Raw genomic sequence first — 23,483 nt, 5'->3', positions numbered from 1 at the left:
GAGAGAGAGAGAGAGAGAGAATGAGAGAGAGAGAGAGAGAGAGAGAGAGAGAGATGGATGACGGGGTGAAAAGCGTGGGTTGCCTTCCCCCAAGAAAAGCAGAGGGACCCCCCCCTCCCTAGATCCTGGGGGAGGGGAACGGTGTTTGTATGGGTGGGGGTGAGAAAGAGAGACCCTCCCCTCGGGTTTCTCCCCTCCGCCACTAACTCAGCCAAAGTTGCCAAGGTAGGCAAGAAAATAAGGCGGGGGGGGGGTTCCCCGGCGCCTTTCCCGGGAACTTGGCTAGGGAGACCTGGGCAGGGGAAACTCTTCCAAGACCCCCCCCTCCCCTTTCTCCTCCTTGCTTCCCCCTCCCCTGTCAAATCCAGGGACGATCCTGGGACACCCCCTCCCCAAAAAAGGGAAGGTTCATTTCTCCTTCTTTCCCCCCCCCCCCACCCCTCCAAGCCAGGAAGAGGGAGAAACCGAGCTGGGCCCCCCCGTTTCCCTCCTCCCCATTCGGGGGACCTCTCCCCGTTTTCTCTCTCTGCCCCCCTCCCCTTCTGCCTCCCACCCCCCCCCCCCCAATTTTCTCCGACTGACGTTGCAAATGCTGATGTCATCGCCCTGCCATGCCGAACCAGAGGCTTGCCGGCTGCCGACTGCAGTGCAGATCAGCCTATTTTATTATTTTATTTTATTTTATTTTATTTATTTTTATTTTTTTATTTTATTTAGATTGATATACCGCCCTTTCCCGAAGGACTCAGGGCGGTTTACAGGGCATTGAAAAAGAAAGTCGATACAAACGTTAAAACAAATTAAAAAAAAAAGATTAAATAAAATGCTGGGCACCCGGAGGAAAAGTGGAGGGTTTTTGGTTTTTTTTTTTTGCGGGGGGGGGGGGCAGAGATCCCTGCCGAGGGGAGGGGGGAGGAGAAGAAGAGGAGGTTTGACCAGCCCTAAATTGGGTAAACTGGGTCTATTTGGCTTGCTCTGCCTGGGGTGAGGATATCAGCCTTGCCTCTGCACAGCCGGTGGGAGAGGTCTTGGGGGGGTTGAATGCCGCCCCCCACTTTGGAGTCCCCTTAAATGGAGGTGATGGGGCTGGTGCATCACCTGCTTCTTGCAAAGAGCTGGTGGCATTGGGCTTTTTGGGGTGGCTAGGTGTTTTTCCCACCCACCCCCCTAGATAAAGTGGGTTGGGTATTAGTTTGGGAGCTGGTTCTGAATTCTCTTTCTCTCTCCCCCCCCCTTTTTTGGGGTGGAAATTCAACCCCCAATGCAGCCTGTAGGGATTGACATATTCAGAATAAATATGGGACTAAAAAGTTTCACTTAGCATTTGAATAAGTAGTGGATCTATATGATGTGTAACTAGTTAGTAGTTATTTTATTAATATTTTGACGATGGAGAGTTAAAGTGCTACTCTGCTGCCCCCACCTTTCTGCTCGGCTTCCGTAGTAAAACTGCCAAGGAAGTCTCTTTCCGAAATGCCAAATCATATATGCCTCTCTTTTCTGTCTTTGCACAGAATCATGAGGTCTAGAATCATGCCTTAATTTCAGGGAAGTGCAGCTTGGGAACCTGGTATATTTTTGGCATGCAAAAAAAAAATGGTCCTGGGTTTTATCCTAGCTTTCCCAGGAAATGTAAGGGAGGACCGAAGAAAACCCTTGGTTACTGAACTTGGCACTTCATGTTTGTGTCCCCCCCCCCCCCCCATCCTTCTGCTGTTCAGTTTTTGCAGCGTGTGAAGCGGCCTCGTTTAGCGTCCCCCAACTGGGGCTGGCAATTCAGTTGTTAAGCAAAGCAGTCGCTAAGCAAAAATTTGACAGTGCTTATGATCTGGACAGCCATTTGCCTGAAATGGTATAGGGTTTCCTGCCTGAGCAGGGGGTTGGACTAGATGACCTCCAAGGTCCCTTCCAACTTTATATTATTATTATTATTATTATCTGATTTCAGCTTTCCTTGGCTTTTTCAGGCCCGCAAAGGTAAGAAGTGTGCAGTTTGGTTGCAAAGGACTTTTTCATCACTGTCGTACTTGCAAGGGGGTCCCTAAATTTATTTATTTTATTTATTTATTTAGATTTATATACCGCCCTTTTCCCGAGGGACTCAGGGCGGTTTGCAGGGCAAATTAAAACAGTGCTATGTACAAATTAAAATAAAATTAAATTAATAGCCCCAAAAGAGTTTAAAATTTAAAATTTAAAACCTTAAAATCCCTCAGTCCAGGCCGGCTAACTCAAATAGCCAGGTTTTTAGGTCCCGGCGAAATGAGCGAAGGTCAGGGGCGATCCGGAGTCCCACAGGCTGTTGATTCCATAGGGCAGGCGCGCCCACCGAGAACGCCATCCCCCTGGGGATCGCCCGCCGGCACTCCTTGACCGGCGGGACCCTGAGGAGGCCCTCCCTGTGGGAGCGCACAGGACGATGGGAAGTGGATGCTGGCAGCAGGTGCTCCCTAAGATAATCTGGACCCATGCCATTTAGGGCTTTATAGGTCATCACCAGCACCTTGAATCTCACCTGGAGGGCAACCGGAAGCCAATGCAGCTCGCGGAGAAGAGGCGTTACATATCGGGAGACCCCCATCACAACTCATGCAGCAGTTGTGAAGCAGTCACTAAACAAGGACCGTATCTACCTGTATCTCATTTCCTGTTGTGATTCAGGGTCAGCCTGTGGGTTCGGCAGTTGGGTCGGATGACTCAGATGAGGGGGAGGAGGGGGGTGTTGAAGAACTTGCTGATGATGGCTTTGAGGCTCCGCAGAGTCCCCAGCCAGGCCCCTCCCACCTGGTGGAGACCCAGCTGCGTGAGCCTGACAGCGTGGATGAAGATGACCCACAGCTGGACGTGTTCAAGGACGCCCGACGCAGGAGGCAGTCAAGTAGGAGTAAACAGAGGAAGGCAATGGGGCTTCTCGGAAGGAGGGAGAGAGAAGCTACGCCCTGAACTCTTTATAAAGGACTTGTGTGGGGAGGGCTGGTTTGCTGAAAGCAACCGCTCAGATAGTGTTTCAAAGCTCCGGTATCTTGGTTCGTGTCTTGTTTGTTTTTGTAATAAATTTGGCAGACGTATTCCAGCCTCTTGCCGTCTGTAAAGGGGTTGCCTTTTCTGCAAGGCCGGTAGCAGGCTGGTACAGAACATTTCCCACAGCTGCCACTTCCCGGGAACCTCCTATCTCTTATAATAATAACATGATTCCTAGTCTCCAAACCTCATTTCTAAAGTGTGATACAGGTAGTCCTCCATTTACGACCCAAAATTTCAGTGGTTAAGTGAGACATTTTTCCCCCCATTTTGTGACCTTTGTTGTCAACGCCGTAAAGAAAATCCCTTGCAGTTGAGAAGTTAGCAACACCGTTGTTAAGTGGATCGGGGTTCCCCATTGAGTTTGCTGGCCAGAAGGTCGCAAAAGGAGATTCCAGGATGCTGCAACCGTTGTAAGTACGAGTCAGTTGCCAAGCCTCTGAATTTTGATCAAATGACCGTGGGGAGGCTGCACAGGTCGTCCGTGCCGAAAAAAGTCACTTTTTTCAGGGCCGTTATAACTGAACAGTCACTAAATGAACAGCTGTAAGTCAAGGGCTACTTGTCTTTGTTGGATGTGTCGATAACAGCAATAACAAACCAGGATGGCTGGAACCACTCATCAAAATGACTGATTACTATCTGAGAACCATCTTGAGTGACAGCTTAGCAATGATATCATGTATTACAGGATGCTTACAAAGCTGCCTTAACATCATCACCAAGTTTTCTTCCTCTTAGCGCCGATTTTCTTTCTTTTTTCTGCCCCCCACCCCCACCCTGGCTTACACTGCATTGCTTGTTTCTTCTCCCAATGCTTGTTTGTCTCCGCAGATCCAGACTGGGCGTCTCACACTTTGGGGGTGTTCATTTGCTTAAATTGTTCAGGGATCCATCGTAACATCCCCCAGATCAGCAAGGTGAAATCCGTCCGGATGGATGAATGGGACTCGGCTCAAATTGAGGTAATCGGTTCTTTTAGAAGCAAGCGAAGTTAAATCGCAATGGGGTGATCCACCGGTTGTTGGAAGGGATCTGCAGCAAAATGTTATGGGGTGAGAGACACCATCCAGGGTCCTGTCTGTGATCCCAACTATAGGTCTGTAAGAGATGCTCAGTCATCTAGGCCAGAGTTGTCCCAAAGGTGTTTTTTAAGAGGCAACTGGATTTTGTTTTTCTTTGAAGATGTTTCGCTTCTCATCAGCTGAAAAAGCTTCTTCAGCTCTGACTGGAATTCCCCACCATCCAGTCAGAACTGAAGAAGCTTCTCGGATGAGAAGCGAAAGGCCTTCAAAGAAAAGAAGAAATAGGAGAGACATGATAGCAGTGTTCCAGTATCTGAGGGGCTGCCACAAAGAAGAGGGTGGGTGGGGTGTCAAACTATTCTCCAAGGCACCAGAGGGCAGGATGAGAAACAATGGTTGGAAACTGATCAAGGAGAGAAGCAACCTGGAATTAAGGAGAAACTTCCTGACAGTGAGGACAATTCACCAGTGGAACAGCCTGCCACCAGAAATCGTGGGCGCTCCATCACTGGAGGTTTTTAAGAAGAGACTGGACATTCACCTGTCCGAGATGGTGTAGGTCATGGGTCTTCAAACTCGGCCCTTTTATGACTCATGGACTTCAACTCCCAGAATTTCTCAGCCAGGCATGCTGGCTGAGGAATTCTGGGAGTTGAAGTCCATGAGTCATAAAAGGGCCAAGTTTGAAGACCCCTGGTGTAGGTTCTCCTGCTTGAGCAGGGGCTGGACTAGAAGACCTCCAGGGTCCCTTCCAGCTCTATTCTATTCTTATTCTTCTTATTCTTAAAAAAAAAGAAAAAGTCCAGTTGCCTTGTGAGAAAGCACTTTGGGATCCTAACTAAAGTTAGTTTCTCGACTTATAACCATTTGTTTAGCGAGGGTCAGATCTGGATGCAACTGCATTGAAAACGGTGATTCGCAGCTAGGCCTCTCTCAACTGTAACAGCGTCCCCCACAATCACACAATTCAATTTCTGGCACTTGGCAACCGGCTTGTATTTAGGAGGGTTGCAGTGCTTCTGACAATCAAAGTCAACAGGGCAAGCTGGATTCGCTTAAGGACGACGTAAATCACTAATGCCTCCTTAAGTAACACCAGCTGCCTGCAATTAGTGCAGGTTCGAGTCCCACCAGGCTCAAGGTTGACTCAGCCTTCCATCCTTCCCAGGTAGGTAAAATGAGGACCCAGATTGTTGGGGGCAATAAGCTGACTTTGTAATAATGCCGCTTGGGGTGTGTGTGAAAGCCCTAATAAGCAGGCATATACATAGAATGAAGGCTACTGCTAAGCTTGTAAGCCGCCCTGAGTCTTCGGAGAAGGGCGGGATATAAATGGAATTTAAAAAAAAAAACTTAATGACTGCAGCGGTTTGTTTAACAAATGTGGCAAGGAAGGCCACAGCAATTCTCGTAAGTCGAGAACTAGCTTTGTATGCTGAAGCTAAACAGATCGTCGGATAGGTCTATAATCGGAAGAGAAATACCGTCTAGATTGCTTTTGCTCAACTGAATGAATTAATCATGGACTTTTTTTTGTTTTTTTTTTTTTTAAATCTGTTTATTTGCAGTTCATGGCTTCTACGGGGAACACCGTCTCCAGAGCTAAATACGAATCAAAAATCCCACCCTTTTATTATAAGCCAACTTTTTTGGACTGCCTGTAAGTATTCCACCTTTCGCTTAATCGTTTTGGGGAAGAAATATCTTCCATGCGCGCAGAGGGACTATAATCTTCATCCCGAAGGCTGATTTTGGCTGCTTTTGATTGATTGATTGATTGATTGATTGATTGATTTAAAAAAAAACCTGCCGTGAAACTGGATGGATTGGAAACTCTTAAAAAAGTCATCGTCCGCGGCTTGCATAACATTTCAACGATTACTTTCTTTGGGTCTTGGATGTTATTGATGGGGGAAAAAAAGGCTTTTTTTGTTTTGTTTTAGGTAACCTATTGCATTATTTGTCGTCATGAAAAAAAAACCCCTTCCAGGGGTTAAAGTATTTGGTAGAAAAAAAACAAACAACAACACGTGTTTTAAGTACGTGAATTATGGAATTGATCGCACGTTGATTAAAGTTTGTAATGCTACATTAGGCGATCCATGAGATGCGAAAAGAATGAAATAAATAAATCTCGAGATTCTTTCTTCTTTTGCAGTATTTTTTTGAACCCTTTTGCTTTTCTAACATTTGCCAGGGTCCCCCCACATTGATTGCTCTGACACGCATTGACGCCTGGCTTGCAATTCTCTCTTCCGAGCCCCAGTTCGCGTCTCATGTTCGCTTTCTTTTGTCCGTGGAGATTGTCACTCATCCAGTCACGGATTTATTTTATTTATTTTTATTTTATTTTAATTCCATTTATATCCCGCCCTTCTCCGAAGACTCAGGGCGGCTTACAAGCTTAACAGTAGCCTTCATTCTATGTATATGCCTGCTTGTTAGGGCTTTCGCCCCCCCCCCCAGCGGCATTATTACAAAGTCAGCTTAATTGCCCCCAACAATCTGGGTCCTCATTTTACCTACCTGGGAAGGATGGAAGGCTGAGTCAACCTTGAGCCTGGTGGGACTCGAACCTGCACTAATTGCAGGCAGCTGGTGTTACTTAAGGAGGCATTAGCCCTCTGCTCCACCAAGGCTTCCCCCCCCCCCCCGGAAGAGTTGACAATTTTCTCAATGGATCACATGATCAAAACTGTGAGCGCAGTTGTGTTGCTGGAGGATATTGCCTGGTATGAAAAATTAATCATCGCAGTGCTTTTTCAATAAATCCTTTTTTCAGATTTTCTTTTTGTCTTTTTCATCAGACTGTTACGAGAGCAGTGGATCAGGGCTAAATACGAAAGGGAAGAATTCATTTACACTGAGAAACAAGAGCCTTACTCTGCAGGTAACGTAGAAAGTTTTTTTGCTAGTATAAATGCAAATGTTTACTGTTCAAAGTTCTTATTGACTTAAGCCTGGGGGGGGTGGGGGGGGGGAACTTTCGGCATATTTGCTTCCACTTTTAACTATAGTTCTGTGTTTGGTCCAAAACTGAGAAACTGATTCTTGTGAGCAAGGATTACATCAAACCCCGATTTTACATGTCACTTTGTTCATACTTAATCGGTTAAATCGGTGTTTCTCAACCTGCTAATTTTGCGGTCTGGCTTGTATTCCAGCTGTGTTAGTTCTGGATGCTTTTGCCATACAGGTGTGTATGCAGCGATTTCCTAAAAAAAATAAATAGAGAAGGGCTAAAGTCAGTACACCTTTCATGCTTTCTAAAGAGGCCTGAGCAATCTGATTTATTTTTAGCCGACCAAAAAGGATGTGCAATACTTGTTCAGAAGCAAGCCACAATTGGCTTAAGCTCAGGGCTGTCCTAAAATTAGTAAGACATGCACTCATTCTGAAACTGATTGTTTCTTTGCTTGTTTCATTCTACCTGTGAATGTTTAAGAGATTGGCCTGGGTGTGTGGTGGGAATAAATTACAGGCATGGTGGGAATGCCTGACATGAACTTAAGTCAGACTTAAAAGTTAAGAAAACCAATTTGGTCTATTGGTTCAGGCACCAGACTAGGAAGCAGGAGACCGTGAGTTCTAGTCCTGCCTTAGCCATGAAAGCCAGCTGGGTGACTTTGGGCCAATCACCAGGAGACTGGGAGTTCTAGTCCCGCCTTGGCCATGAAAGCCAGCTGGGTGACTTTGGGCCAATCACCAGGAGACTGGGAGTTCTAGTCCCGCCTTAGCCATGAAAGCCGGCTGGGTGACTTTGGGCCAATCACCAGGAGACGGTGAGTTCTAGTCCCGCCTTAGCCATGAAAGCCAGCTGGGTGACTTTGGGCCAATCACCAGGAGACCGTGAGTTCTAGTCCTGCCTTAGCCATGAAAGGCGGCTGGGGTGACTTTGGGCCAATCACCAGGAGACTGGGAGTTCTAGTCCCGCCTTAGCCATGAAAGCCGGCTGGGTGACTTTGGGCCAATCACCAGGAGACGGTGAGTTCTAGTCCCGCCTTAGCCATGAAAGCCAGCTGGGTGACTTTGGGCCAATCACCAGGAGACCGTGAGTTCTAGTCCTGCCTTAGCCATGAAAGGCGGCTGGGGTGACTTTGGGCCAATCACCAGGAGACTGGGAGTTCTAGTCCCGCCTTAGCCATGAAAGCCGGCTGGGTGACTTTGGGCCAATCACCAGGAGACGGTGAGTTCTAGTCCCGCCTTAGCCATGAAAGCCAGCTGGGTGACTTTGGGCCAATCACCAGGAGACCGTGAGTTCTAGTCCTGCCTTAGCCATGAAAGGCGGCTGGGGTGACTTTGGGCCAATCACCAGGAGACTGGGAACTCTAGTCTGACCTTAGATATGAAAGCCGCTAGGTGACTTTGAGACAGTCCCTCTCTCTCAGCCCAACAAGATTGTTGTTGTGGGGAAAATAGGTGTGTTGGATATGATCACCGCCTTGAGTTCTTCATGAAAATAATAAAGGCAAGATACAAAGAAATATGAAGAAATAACACCGTGGCCCCTTTTGGGAAATGCCAATACAAACCCCGTTGAGATAAAACGCAAGGCCTTCTGATGCCTGAGATATACTGGTTTTGTGTGAGCGTGACACTTTATTAACAAAAAGCACCGGGAAGTTTTTTTTGGGGTTTTTTTTTTTTTGAAGGCTAATAAACTTTATTACAAGGCAATAAGCTTTCGCGAGCTGATCTTTTCTGACTTTTCCTCCTGCGATGCATATCAACCAGAATTTCAATGGGCTGAAATTGTGCGTTGGGGGCAGACCTTAACAGAATAACAGAGTTGGAAGGGGCCTTGGAGGTCATCTAGTCCAAACCCCAGCTCAGGGCAAGAAACCCTATACCATTTCAGACAAGTCGTTGTCCAGTCTCTTCTTAAACACTTCCAGTGTCAGAATTCCTATTAGCGCAGCCAGCCTGCTTTTGATTTGCAGCTCCAGCAGGGAAGCTCTTTGCTTCTCAATCCCTTGGCACCGTGTGCAGATACTAAGAAACGCTGGCACCCATTCCTTACAAGGAAAAGCAAGAAAATCTTGCAGGAGGGAGGGAGGGAGAGAGACAGAGAGAGAGAGAGAGAGGGAGGAGGAGGAGGAGGAGGAGGAGGGGAAAATGTTAGCTAGAGAACAGCCAAAGCAGCAGAAGTCATAATATGATGAATGAGGGGAGACGTAAACGGCGTGACACAGCAAGCTAAACGCTATGGCTTCATAATCACTGAACCATCTGTGGGCTGTTCGTTTTCTCCTTCCTGTCCCTGCCTTTGAGGATGACTTGGTGCACCCAAAACAAGTCATGATCAACAGACCAGGGTTTATGGCTTTTGAAGAAGCCAAGTTTGCGTAGGTGGTCCTCCCGGAGATTTTGGCCGGGAGGACTTTCCTGAATTCTTCTAACTCAAGGGTGAGAAATTGGTAATCATCTCTTCTAGAGATTATATATCTCCTGTTAGCATAAATCATGGGTTGTGTCAGGTGGGGTGGGGACAATGGGAACTGGAGTCCCAGAATATCTGAAAAGCGAGAAGATCCCTAGCATTTGAAGGGAAGAAATGGAGTTTCCAGGATTCGGAGACACCGGCGACTTCAAATTAATGCTTTCTGAAGGTGGAGGGTATATTCCAGCAGTGAGTTGTGGCTTCTCCCCAGAGGCTGGCATGGACATCGCGGTACTGATGGAACCGCTTAAATTAGATCCGGGCTGAGGTGTGGATGCTTAAAAGAAGATGTTTAGTGCTCATTACGGGACACACAAAAACTACACAAGGGCCTCTTTTCATTTTGACTCCAAGGAAAAGGCATAAAATAAGTCTCTTTCATGCCTGCCCCATCAATCCTCCATTCTACGCAGAGCTCAACAATAGCATTGTTGTTACTAAAACAGTGGGGGTGTGGTGGAAGCGGTACAGCTGGGAACGTGGCGGTCGCAAAGCTGGGTAAGGAGGCGTTTTTGGGGGGAGCAGCAGACAGCAGCTTTCACGGTGTCCTCGTGAGAACTTTGACATTTCTCACTCCGCCGTGTCTCAAGACGGAACGTACAAACTCTCGTTTTGCTTCTCGCTTGCACCGAGGACTCCAGAAGCAGATCCATTTGCCATTCCTTTTAAAGCAAGGGTCCCCAACCCCTCATCTGTGGCCCGGCACTGGTCCATGTCATGCCAGAAACCGGTCCAGACAGACAAGGGAAGCCCCATCCGCGGGATGTAGGCGGCACGTGAAACCACCAAACCTCTCTCCACGGAACCGGTCCCTGGTGCCCAAAAGGTTGGGGGCTGCTGTTCTGAAGGACACTAAATGCATATTAGGGAGTGTCCACTGGAGATAGGAAGGAAGCTGTGTAGAAATGGTGTCTGTGATTAAAAAAAGAAAAAAGACTCAGAAATATTTCTCACCAATATTAGACTCAAGGGCAGGTTGAATTGGAACCAAGAAGAAACAAGGGACAAGCTTGAGGGCATCTTAAAACATGGACATCGATCTCCCGGGCTGGGTTTATTTCTGAGACCAAATCAAGGACCAGAAAAAGTTGAGGTTTCCAGGAATTGTGGCCACTTCAGGTTTTTTTTTTTTTGACAAGGTGGGATCTTTTCCCAAGTAAAAGGAAAATTTCTCCTTAGTCCTAGGTTGCTTCTCTCTTTGGAAACTAACCAAAGAGAGAAGCAACCTGGAATTAAGGAGAAACTGCCTGACAGTTAGAACGATTAACCAGTGGAACAACCTGCCTCCAGAAGATGTGGATGCTCCAACTCTGGAAGTTTTTAAGAAGAGACTGGACAGCCATTTGTCTGAAATGGTATAGGGTTTCCTGCCTGAGCAGGGAGTTTGGACTAGATGACCTCCAAGGTCCCTTCCAAAATTTTATTTTTTATTATTATTATTATTATTATTATTATTATTATTATTATTATTATTATTATTATTATTATTATTATTATTAATCATCGCACAGTCAGCCATTTGGATTTGGCATTTTTGTCTACTTATCAAGTCCTTACCAAGGACCTGGGATAGGCAGATGTGGATGTTTGATGGTGTTACTATTATTATTATATTATGGAATGTCAAAGAAGGCCATACAGTATAAGTTTCTTTGCAAGGAGATGAACATGTCCCATTCCAAGTGGATTTTGCAGGAGTATCAAAATTGCTCGATTTTAAAGAGAGGTCCCGAGGTCTCGTTCAGCGATTTCTGTGTTAGATGAACAGATACCCAGGAACGACACTTCCAGTTCTTTCTGAGCGGTTTCTTTATACTTGCCAACAGACAGAGTCTTGCCGTACTAAAAGACAAGTTGGGACCTTTCATCTCCACAAGGAGATCCTGGATAATCCGTCGCCAAGGAACAATCTAGGCTTCATCTTTTTCACAAAAATACTGTAGTCGTTTGCTTTCAGTAAGAATCCTTGCTTTTTCTGGCCGTTTCTCCCTAGGCTATCGGGAAGGATATCTGTGGAAAAGAGGACGCGACAACGGGCAGTTTCTAAGCAGAAAGTTTGTCCTTTCAGAACTGGAAGGAGCCTTGAAGTATTACAACAGGAATGACGTAAGAGGGATGGAAGTGGTTGAGGGTGGAGTTGGCCCTCTTTGGAAAAAATGGGCCTTGCAAGGAAAATTTAGGAGAATCTGCCCAGTCTCTCAGTTGTAGATTTTCATTAATTACATGGTACACACTATATTCTGGGAGGACATGAGAATAAGGCTCTGCTTCTAAGTTCTTACAAGGCCCTGGACTAACTTGGGAGTGAGTTAGTTAGTGGATCAGGGGTTTGTCTCTTGAGGGAACGCCCAAAAAAAGATCAACAGATACTACCAGCTAACTCCAAGGAGGCTAAATTTAGTCCAGAAGAAAACCAACCACACGGAGCGTCAATCGCTCGAACCACCCCCACTCCCCAAAATTGGGTTACTATATCCCAGATCAATTTTGGCACTCCATGCTTCCTTCCCAAGTTGCACACTCCGTGGGAGAGGACAGCCGTTTCAGACAGGAGGAGAATATTAGTTTTCTGTCAGGACTGTATTTCTGGGAGACTGGCGTTCCCACCATGTTGGGTTAGGCTGAAGGAGGTTGGGTTAATGGTAAGCCTTGTTTGTGGTGGGAACTCAATTGTTATGGTACTACGTGGTGTGAACCAGGTCATCATTCATCTTCTAAAACTTGGTGGATTTTGTGGGACTCAGCCCATCGTATACATGCAAACACTGTCTTTCGCTGTACCGTATTAAATTGGCTTTATGATTAGCACGCCAAGTGAATTGAGCCAAAAGGTGAACTATGGTCAATGTCTAATACAGATGAAGGAATGGCCAGGTCCTCCTTTGAATGAAAGAACTTTGCTGGACCCTGAGTGAAAGAGAAGTTGTTCAAAGGATCCACCAAAGCAGAGTTTATCAAATTTGGCAGCTTTAAGATGTGTAGCCTTCAGTTCCTAGCATGCTGGCTGAGGAATTCTGGGAGTTGAAGTCTACCCATTGTAGAGTTCACCAAGGTCAAAAAACACCACACTGGAACATCTCCGCCAGAAGGCCATCTATAAGGAAAGGTCTGCTTCAGTGTTTCTCAAACTCGGTAACTAGATATGTGGACTTCAACTCCCAGAATTCCCCAGCTAGCATCATGGCTGGTGCTGTCCAAGGTCCTGATAGCTCCTAACATTTAAAAAAAGGACAACTGCTGGGTCATCTCTTAATAGATACGACTCAACTCCTTCCCTTGGTTGGCAAAGAAACGAGGATTGTGACTTCATGGTTGCTTCTGGACCATCTGGAGATCTGGAGCCACAACTCAAGAGCAAACAGGTGTTTATGCATGTTTGGAATCAAAAAAGCATTATGTCTGAGGAAGAGAGAATTCATAATGCTCCAACTGAAATTTCTTTTTAAACGATCCTTTTCTTGGAAAGTTTAAAAGACATTGCTGAGGTCAATTGCAATTAAAAACAGAAGCAGCTTAATCTGTCTGGGAGATCTGTCCACCGATCTCCCATATTTCTTCTGGGTTTTACTGAATATGTGGTGGGATTCTGGGAGTTGAAGTCCACAGGTCTTAAAGCTGCCAAGGTTGGAGGCTTCAGTTTTAAATCCCGACCTTATGTTAATTCCTGATGGATCACAAAATTAGTTTGCCCAATTTCGTCTGGGGTGGGTACCTGTGTGCCAGGTTATGTCACAGATATAGTAAAGCCCTCAAACCTTGCAGTTGCGGGTTATGTGTTGTTTGTGGTTTTCCTCGTCAGGCCAAAGAACCCAAAGCGATTATGAAAATTGAGCATCTCAACGCCACTTTCCAGCCCGAGAAAATCGGAAACCCTCACGGGCTGCAGATCACCTACCTGAAAGACAACAGCACAAGGAACATCTTTGTCTACCATGAAGATGGCAAGGTGGGGGCCCCGAAGTAAGGAAGGAAGCAGCTTCCAGAGTTGGTTTGCGTGCTGCCGAAAAGAGCAGCAGGGGTGTGTGTGCGTGCGTGTCTTTGTGCATCCCTTCCGACTTGTGGTGACACCAGGGGTGACTCCAGATAATGGCCAAGAAGACAATTGTCCACCCAGTGTTGTCCTTCACTTTGCCTTCTGATCTATCTGTCTATATCATCTATCATCTCTCTGTCTGTATTTATATCTCTATATATCATTTGTCTGTCTGTCTGTCTATTTATATCATCTATCTATCATGTATCTTCCAGTATCTCTCTCTGTCAATCATCTATTTGTTTATTATCTATCTATCTATCTATCTATCTATCTATCTATTATCTATCTATCTATCTATCTATCTATCTATCTATCTATCTGTCTATCTATCTATCTATCTATCATCCATCCATCCATCCATCCATCCATCTATCCAATTTATTGGCTACCTATCTTATCACAGGGTAAGATGCTTCCCCTTCCTGAAACTCTTGAAATTAATTTGAAACACACTATTATTTCTACCATATCTTTTTTTTTTTAAAAAAAAAACAACACAGCATGAGATGGCTGGCAGAAACCCTGCAGTTAGAGAGTGGATGAAAATTAGAGATTAGAAAAATCTAGATCTAAAACCAGCAACAATTCTTTGGTGACCAGTGGCTGCGGTTTGTAAATTGAGCTGCCCAAACTTGGTGAGAAGATGAGCAGCTACAGACATGTTTTAGGTAAATAAAAAATAAACCCCGTTTAACAAAGGGAATGCAGACAAATGGCCACTGAATGAATGAAACGAACCTGTACGGAATCATATTGAAAGTAGAGGCTCTGATGCAGCATGGGGAAATTAGATCTAGTAATCTGCATTTATGGGATGTGGTGGCTCAGTGGGTTAGGACGCTGAGCTTGTCGATCAGAAGGTCGGCAGTTTGGTGGGTCGAATCCCGAGTGCCGCGTAGCAGAGTGAGCGCCTGTTACTCGTCCCAGCTTCTGCCAACCTAGCAGTTCGAAAGCACGTAAAAATGCAAGTAGAAAAATAGGGACCACTCCGGTGGGAAGGTAACAGCGTTCCATGTGCCTTTGGCGTCCAGTCATGCCGGCCACATGACCACGGAGACGTCCTCGGACAAGCGCTGGCTCTTCGGCTTTGAAACGGAGATGAGCACCGGCCCCTAGAGTCAGAAACGACTAGCACACATGTGCGGGGGAACCTTTACCTTTACCTTATAATCTGCATTTAGTAATCTGCATCTAGTAATCTGCATTTAAAAGCCCATCCCAAACAGCTCCAGGGAGAAATGCCTCTGAAGTGTGCATTTTTACACATTTATTTACACAACTATCTTTCTTGCTCTTTAGGAAATGGTGGACTGGTTCAACGCCATCCGCGCAGCCCGATTCCATTACTTGCAAGTGGCGTTCCCTGGAGCCAGCGACACTGATGTGAGCTCAGCGTTCATCCTTTCTTCTTGCTCTTCTCTGGAATTGTTGATACCAGTGTTTCTCGAACTTGGCAACTTCCAGTTGGGTGGGCTTCCAAATCCCAGAATTCCCAAGAAAGGCCAGGCCAATGCTGCTGAGAATTCTGGGAGTTGAAGTAACCACACATTTCAAAGTTCCTAAGACTGAGAAATACTGACCAAAATAGGCACTCAACAATCAAGTTTTCCTTCTTTTATCCTCTTGCTGCAAAAATTGATGGATAAGGATTGTTTTGGGGTGGGGTGGGGTGGGGCTTATGTGATTCTCTTCTCACTGCTGCTTCATTTCTGCACGGATGCTATTGTTTCTATGTTCTGATCTCCTTTCTCTTCTATCATTTGAATGTTCTAGCTGGTGCCAAAGCTTTCGAGGAATTATCTGAAGGAAGGTTACATGGAGAAAACTGGGCCAAAAGTAAGCCAAATCTAACCTTTCGGTCAAATGCAATTTTACAATTTAGGGTTCCCGCTGTTGGCCGGGAAAACAAAAGCGACGTATAAATCCTGATCTTCTTTAGTACGCTGTGCATGAATCGTGATGGTCTGGATTACATTTCAGAGGGTTTTTTTTTTAATGGCCTTCGTCTGAATGTTTCGGCCAGTTCTGCTCCGCAAGCATGTTGAGTGGCAAGCTATAAAGAGATGGTTGAAATGTCTCCATTGTGCTTGTACGCTTTGGCTAGGAGACCCTGAAAATCTACTGAAAGTCTTAAAAAAGGTATCTGATCATGTTCAAAGGGAATTTAATTAGCGACTTTAGCTCCCACTAGAGAGCTTATATTTCAGATATATCGTGAACCCCCCAAAAATAGGACGTTTGTGGATCTTTCTCTTGAAATGGAGGCTGTCGACTTAAATGACCAAGTGATTCCGATGCACGACAGACAGCTGAATGTCTTCTAATAGACCATCCCATAATAGCAGAGTGAAAAATGCTACCTATTTGGGAATTGGGCTGGCTAAAAACGTCTTTGGATGGGAGAGGAGACCGTCTCACGCTCGCCACTCTTGACCAAGATTGCAAGTATAAATATTGTGCTTTCCAAATTCAGAATGGAGATACAACAGGCCTGGGGGAGGGCTGGTGTGCCAGCATTTTTTATTATAAGCTATTGTCTTCTTCCCAAAAACTATGGATCATTTTTTTTATGGTTTTCCTCCCTTCTTTTGATCCTTACAACCACTTTGGCAGGGTTGATTAAGCAGAAAAATTGGGATTTTAAACCTGGATTCCTCCAGTTCCAGATGAATATTTCATCTGTGTTCGGTGCTCTTCGATCAGCTTCTGGAAGAGAAAGCAAACTTTATAGTTTATTATATTTAGTCCCTTTTCTATGCATTGCAGTTTTTCTCTCTCTCCTAATTAAAGTGAACCAAGGAATTAATTACTTTCTTGTTACTGTGAGCCAAGGAGAGTGTTAATCAAGCCCTCTGTCTGTGTGTTTAACCAATTCATTAAATACAAATTTAAATAAGCCTAAGGTTTGCATCAGGTTTTAACTGGGGCTGTCTTTTAAAAGAAAAAAAAGAGGTTTCTATGGATTGGCATTATCGCGGCTAATAATTTAATCCAATCAGCACAATCTAAATTATGTGTTGGTCTTGCAAGACGGTTCGTCCCCTCCGCCCTTTCTCGGTGTCCCAAGGGAAATTAAAATATCAGAGTGTGGCAGAGACTCCAAAGGAAGGCAGGGGTTTAGGCTTATATTTCAATATTCAACATTTCTGCTTCTTTCAAAATAGGAAAACACATGAAAACCATTTTCCCAGCTGTCAGGATTGATGCAAGCGTGACCCACACACTTCCAGAACTTTGCCATAGGGACTACTAGAAACTTGTAATTTTTTTTTTAAAAAAGATATACATGTGGCTGTGTTTAGGAATCTGGAGTCTGTGGCCAGCATTGCATTCTGCTTTTTTTTAAGTAGATAAACTGGAAGAATAATTATTACTGCCTGGTTATCGTAGCTGGAATTTGAACCTGTAATCTGTATCATTGTAGCTCTGCGTATTGCCTGACTACACGGACACAAATAAGCCATAGTTGTAGGCTTTTTATAACCTGGGAACCCAGCCAATTTTGACTTCTTTAATAAACTCTTATTTTGGCAAACTATGGCTCCACAAGTTGTGAGCTTTAACCCTTCGCCTCCTCTTTACACGGCCCGAAGAATTTTCAAATAAGCAATATAAGCGCTGATTTTTTTTCTTTTTTCTTTTTTAAAAAAAATAATTTAGTTAGTTCCCACATGTGCAATTCACAAGACAATCTTTAACGTTAAAAATGAATGTTAAAAAATTAAAAGCATAAATTAAGAAGCAAAATAAAAATAAAAATATCTCCCTTGTATTTTATATAAACTCATCGTTGGTTTGTTGATAAAAGTTTCTATTCCATTTGTTCCCTTTTAGCAAACAGAAGGGTTCAAAAAACGCTGGTTTACCATGGACGACAGAAGATTAATGTATTTTAAAGATCCTTTGGTAAGTAATAATAATAATAATAATAATAATAATAATAATAATAATAATAATAATAATAATAATAATAATAAAAATATCCTTCCTCCACCTTCCTCCTCCTCCTCCTTCCCCTCCTCCCCTCCTCCTTCCTCTTTCTCCTTCTCCTCCTTTCTCGTCCTTCCCCTCCTCCTTCCTCTTCCTCCTTCTTTCTTGTCCTTGTATTCCCCCTCCTTCCTCCTCTCCCTCTCCCTTCCTCTTCCCCCTCCTCCCCCACCCTTACGGAGACAGATACACAACTCATCTAACCCTTTGCAAGATCCACTGAAATCATTTGGCTTTCCAGACTCTACTGGATGATCTCTAGTAGAAGGCCCACAATAGCCAGGAGACCTCTTGATGTTAGGAAATCCCTCCTCCTATTTCTATTTCTATTTCGCGGTGGCTCAGTGGGTTAGGACACTGAGCTCATCGATCAGAAGGTCGGCAGTTTGGCGGGTCGAATCCCGAGTGCCGCGTAGCAGAGTGAGCGCCTGTTACTCATCCCAGCTTCTGCCAACCTAGCAGTTCGAAAGCACGTAAAAATGCAAGTAGAAAAAGAGGGACCACTACGGTGGGAAGGTAACAGCGTTCCGTGCACCTTTGGCGTCTAGTCATGCCGGCCACATGACCACGGAGACGTCCTCGGACAAGCACTGGCTCTTCGGCTTTGAAACGGAGATGAGCACCGGCCCCTAGAGTCGGAAACGACTAGCACGCATGTGCGGGGGAACCTTTACCTTTACCTTTTATTTCACCTGAGTCTACTCCCTAGAAATCCCAACTTCCAGGGCCCCGGTCTTGCTCTGTTAGAGAACAGGTCCGCAGTCTACTCTACGTGACAATCCTTCAAAGACACCAGCAGCCTTCAGTGATGTCTCCGAGAAGTGAGCCCTCCCAACTTGTTTTGAGTCATTCCTCATTGGGCTTGGTTTCCATTCACCCCACCATCTTGGTGGTCTTCTCCACTTTCTCAACCCCCTGCTCAGACTGCAGTTCCTAGGGCCGGGCATCATATTCCTAGCAGCCTCTGAGCAAGGCAGAGAAGAGAGGGGCAATTTGTTTTGTAATTCCTTCCATGATAGCATCTGCCTTTTTAACAGCTGCCTGACATTCTTGGCTCTTGTTCCAACGTCTGACGCACCAGAAGGCTCAGATCCTTTTCAGAGGTCCCCTTGCCAAAAGAGATCTGCCCCATCTTGCATTTGGGTCTTTCCCCCCCCCTCTGTCTGGATGCAGGACTCTCTGTTTGCGGTCAGTTTCACCCTGTTGGCTTCAAACTTCTCTAGATGTTTATTTTTTTCTCTCCCTCTTTTTCTTCTAAAACAATTCTTCTGCTCTCTCCGTTCTAGTTTGAAGAGAGACAGAGAAAGAGAGAGAGAGAATGCGAGAGCTTCTTTCTTTAGGTCAGCCTTTTTCATATTTTTTTTTAAAACTCTGGCAGAAACCCTGAAATAACACTCAGGTTACAGGCAGCCCTTGCATAGAAATCTTGCCGTCTACAGCTAGCATTGCACGATCCACCATCCCCACTGTTTAGCTATTGTAGTTTGCTTGTTTGCACATGTATATTTCCCTATATATTTTTATACTTACGTTGTTGTATCATTTTAATATTGGGAGGTGAATGAATGAATGAACCTTTATGAATGAACCTTTATTGTCAAAGTACAACCATGTATACATTAAGATTATCTGAGCCTCCCTTTGTGCTCCCACCCCCCCAACTCAGAGTTACCCTGTGAAAAGATGGGCATCCAATAGTTATAGATAGATAGACAGATAGATAGACAGACAGACAGACAGATAGATAGATAGATAGAAAGAGAGAGAGAGAGAGAGAGAGAGAGAGAGACAGAGACAGAGACAGAGACAGAGACATTGATATATAGGTAGATACATACATACATACATATATATATATATAGAGAGAGACAGATAGATAGATAAGATAGACAGACAGACAGATGGACAAAGGGAGACAGAGATAGTGACATGATAGAGACATATATATATATATATATATATATATATATATATATATATATATATATATATGGATCCTTGGTTTTTCGGGTTTTTCCCCGCGTAGAACTAGAGGTGTAGGCGCAACGTTTCGACGGAATCCCATCCGTCATCATCAGGCTTTAGCTTCCTTCTTCTGGGAGACCTCAGAAAACAAATATATATATATATATATATATATATATATATATATATATATATATATATATATATATATATATATATATATATATATATATATATATATATATATATATATATATATATATATATATATATATACATACAGATATATAGACATAAATAGACAGACAGATAGATAGATAGATAGATAGATAGATAGACAGACACAGAGAGAGAGAGAGAGAGAGATAGAGAGCGACAGACATATAGATTTATTGTGACTTTTCATGGAGCACCAGTTGAGAAAAACTGCTCCAGGGAAGAATTGTTGGTTTGGGCTTCAGATCTTGTCTCTGTTGCTAATTTCCAGAGCAACACGGAAGGAAAAAAACAAGTTTAATCCATCCAATCCTTTGAAAACACAGAGCCTTCTGCTTTGTCCTCCATTCAGGATGCTTTTGCCCGGGGAGAGGTTTTTATTGGGAGCAAAGAGAACAGCTACAAGGTCCTGGAAGGGCTCCCACAGTCCACCCAGGGGAACCACTGGCAGTACGGCATCACCATCATCACCCCTGACCGGAAGTTTCTCTTTGCCTGCGAGACCAAAAGCGATCAGCTGGAGTGGATCTCCGCTTTTCAGAAACTGATGAATAGGCCGATGCTGCCGCAGGAATATGCAGGTGAGGCTCCAGTGTTTGGTCCCTGGCATCAGCCATCGCTCGTACGATGTTGACAAAGACTGAATCAAAACTGGAATTGGTGGACACAGCGGCAAAGGAAGAAGGCTTTATCCAAGTTAACAGGTTGACGAGGTCTTAATCAGTATTGTAATTTGGTAGACACATTGAATTTTGATTACGTTGGGTGAGAAACGATCCTAAGTCACTTTTGTTCAGTGCCGTTGTCACTTTGGGTGGTCCCTAAACGAACTGTTGTAAGTCGAGGACTATCTGTATTGGGTAAAGAGGCCGCCACGTCTTTGATGATCTAATTTCTCTCTTTCTTTTTTTTCTTTCCTTGCCAGTGGAAGCCCATTTCAAGCATAAACCCTAGTGACGGTCTGAAGCAAGATTGGTTTACAACACAAAAGGACACCGGTTTTGTTCTTTTTTTTTTTTTGCAAGGCTAGCAATGACCAAAATAACAATAACAATAATATTGATATAATTAGTGAATCATTTTAGACCATGGGATGGGAGGTGCAATTAAAATGCTTGAGCCGCGGATCATGGTGCTGTCCATCCAAAGGAAAGGGAAAGCTACAGGCAGCTGCAGCCCTGCACTTTCCCGAGAATGTCATTCTTCGAAAACCTGCGGGTGGATAACCTGGTTACACTAGTTAAGAGAATTATGCCTGACGTTTTGGAAGAATCCTGACGCAGTGTCCTTCTTTTCCTTTCTTCTGTTTGGGTCTCGGCTGAGCTATTATGGTGACGTATAAAACACGTTCCTAGCGGGTCTGTGTCTTCTTCAGTGGCCAAGAAAGCAGGTTCAGAGATGGTAGCAGAACCTAGAAAACATTTACGGAAGGTATCATTCACCATGCTCAAACTCTGGTCTGGGAGTAGGCAGGCAGGCAGGAGGAGGAAGGGAAAGAGAGAAGCCAGAAAGAGGTTGTACATGATGAAATTGGGACAATGGACCACCATCGTCTTGCTGTCGGATTTCTTGTGGCATCACCTAATACATCTGTTCTGCTGGCCCAGCCTTAAAAGAATAACAGAGTTGGGAGGGACCTTGGGGGTCTTCTAGTCCACTCCTTGCTCAAGAAGGAGACCTTATACTATTTCAGATAAACGGCTGTCCAATCTCTTCTTGAAATTTCCGGTATTGCAGCACCCACAACTTCTGAAGGCAAGCCGTTCCACCGATTAATTATTTGACGTGTTCTCCAAGAGTGTTGCTAACTACAAAATCAGGGAACGATGACCCCCGGTATTTCTTGAAGACGTCCGATGCGGAGAGGCTGAGTTTAGCCATTTCTTCAGATGGTTTTGCTTCGTGTCACTTTGTGATGCTTGAAGAACGGACCCTTATTGACATTTGGGCTGGGAGGGACAGCTAAAAAGGGAAGGGAAAAATACTGTGTGACACAGTAAGAAGCTGAAAAACTTGATTTATCCAACTCTATGCCGGAGCATCCATGTTACTGTCCCAAAAGTCAAGATGGTGGCTGTGGTTGAACATCATGAGCATTATCCTCACTCAGAAGAATTTGTGACAGTGTCACCCAATCGCCATGACAAAGCTATCCTGGATGATGAACCAGGAGAAGCTTTTGCAATTGTCCCTTGAGGTAGCCCACGAGTGGACTTCTGCAAAGCAACGATTAAATGCACATGAAGCACTAAGCTGTGGCTTGCTTCATCTTGGTTTAATGACTTAGCCATCTTTCAGTTCGCATCGTACGCTAAGCCTAGCACAACCCAAACCCAATTCACTGTGAAGTTGGATGGATGAGCTGAATGAAGCGTTTTCACTGGCGAAAACTTCTTTGGATGCCAGAAGTGACTTTTCCAAGAAGACACCATGCTAAAAACAACAAGCCAGGGGTGGGCAATTAATTTTCCCAAGAGGGTCACATGAAAAACTGGGACTGTTCTGGAGGGTCAAACCAATTGGGCTGCGAAAGTTGTGTAGATAATTTTTTTTTTAAAAAAAGCAGTCGCCTTCCAAATAAAAGCAAAGCGGCTGTGTTGCGTGCACGGTGTACACTCATTTACATGTAATTCCTAATTTTGGACTGACCTCACGTGGGCTGGAACAGCGACAGCCAAAAGGCCAGGGGGGCGTAAAATACCCAGGTCTGCTCAACCTCCAACAAGGCATCCATAAAAGTGTTCAGTAAAACAGCTCAACAACTAACCCCCAGCACAAGCAGACATGAGTTAGAAAGCAAACCATAGTTTGATTCAAAGTGTTGTTAGCTTCGGCAGACAAGTAATTTTTCCCCTTTACATTTTTGGCAAGCGGGACCTACTTAGGAATTTGCTGCACGAGGACCTTCACCGACTTAATATCGGATTTTATTTTCCTTCTATTTTCATCGTGCTTAGCCACCCGGCACCCCTTCTCTGAAGCCAGATTCCCTCTTGTTTGTAGCCATACTTTATATTATTGTGTATTTATACTGACTGACTCAGCAAGGAATTCATCCTTGGGCTGAAATCTACTTGTTTCTCGTCTTCTCTCTTGTGGATGTAAGATTATATTAATTCTTGCTCCTTCACGGACTCAGCTGTGACCTTCACAACCTTTTTAAAGTCTGGTACAAAAAAATTCTTCCGGAGAGTCCAGAACTAGTATGTTTGTTTGCATCTTAAGTCTTGATTTAAACCTGTTAATTCCTCTGTCCCAATGTTTCTGTAAGACCACGTCTCTCTGTCTTGTGTGTACATTTGTTACGTTTGATGGTTAAAAGACAGTTGTGGTACTAACTATCATCCACACCAATAAATTATTATCCTGTTGGCTTGATCAAGGCGTATCTGATTAAATTGAGGGTTAAAAAAAAAAGAAAATGTAGAGTTTCTCTGGTTTTTTCCCATTGTGCAATATTTAAAGCATTAAAACAAAAAGTTAAAATGAGGAAGAGCATCTTTAGAAGCTCTAAGCTTGTATTTTTAGAATGGAAAATTCTCTGCTTCCAAGAACGTAGGAGGCAGCGAAAAATTGCTTCTCAAAAGATGGCGGGTCAAATACAAACGAACTCATACGGAGACGCAACGGACATCTTCCTTAAAAGGTGAACTTGGGAAATAGTTTATGAGCAGATAAAGCACCCTTTCTGTCTTTAATGCAAGAGGAGTAAACAAGGACAGCAGTGTGCGCATTTTGTGTACTTCAGTTGTGAGGTCTTGGGCCATGGCACACTTCTAAGTTGACTGAACCA

The 23,483-nt window shown here is 44.4% G+C and overlaps 1 protein-coding gene across 1 annotated transcript; it reads left to right on the top strand.

Annotated features, from left to right (window-relative positions):
• Window positions 1-3,860: 3,860 nt before the first annotated feature.
• ADAP1 (ArfGAP with dual PH domains 1) lies at window positions 3,861-23,061 on the top strand. The gene is made up of 10 exons (XM_083372585.1): window positions 3,861-3,986; window positions 5,615-5,706; window positions 6,854-6,936; window positions 11,480-11,592; window positions 13,286-13,432; window positions 14,822-14,905; window positions 15,296-15,358; window positions 17,357-17,428; window positions 20,043-20,271; window positions 20,616-23,061. The coding sequence occupies exons 1-10, from the start codon at window positions 3,957-3,959 to the stop codon at window positions 20,642-20,644; spliced, it is 942 nt and encodes a 313-aa protein (XP_083228711.1). The 5' UTR covers window positions 3,861-3,956; the 3' UTR covers window positions 20,645-23,061.
• The last annotated feature ends 422 nt before the right edge of the window (window positions 23,062-23,483 follow it).

The sequence above is a fragment of the Vipera ursinii genome, assembly GCF_947247035.1.
Source record: "Vipera ursinii genome assembly, chromosome: 13".
In the NCBI taxonomy this organism is placed as follows: Eukaryota; Metazoa; Chordata; class Lepidosauria; order Squamata; family Viperidae; genus Vipera; species Vipera ursinii.
Note: the sequence above shows the minus strand (reverse complement) of the source record. Positions and strands in the feature narration are given on the sequence as shown.

Excerpts from the sequence above, each read along its gene's own strand:
- ADAP1 (XM_083372585.1), top strand. The coding sequence starts at position 3,957 with ATGGATGAATGGGACTCGGCTCAAATTGAG. Across the intron at positions 13,433-14,821 it reads TCTACCATGAAGATGGCAAG|GAAATGGTGGACTGGTTCAA; the intron begins GTGGGGGCCCCG and ends CTTGCTCTTTAG. Across the intron at positions 17,429-20,042 it reads TGTATTTTAAAGATCCTTTG|GATGCTTTTGCCCGGGGAGA; the intron begins GTAAGTAATAAT and ends TCCTCCATTCAG.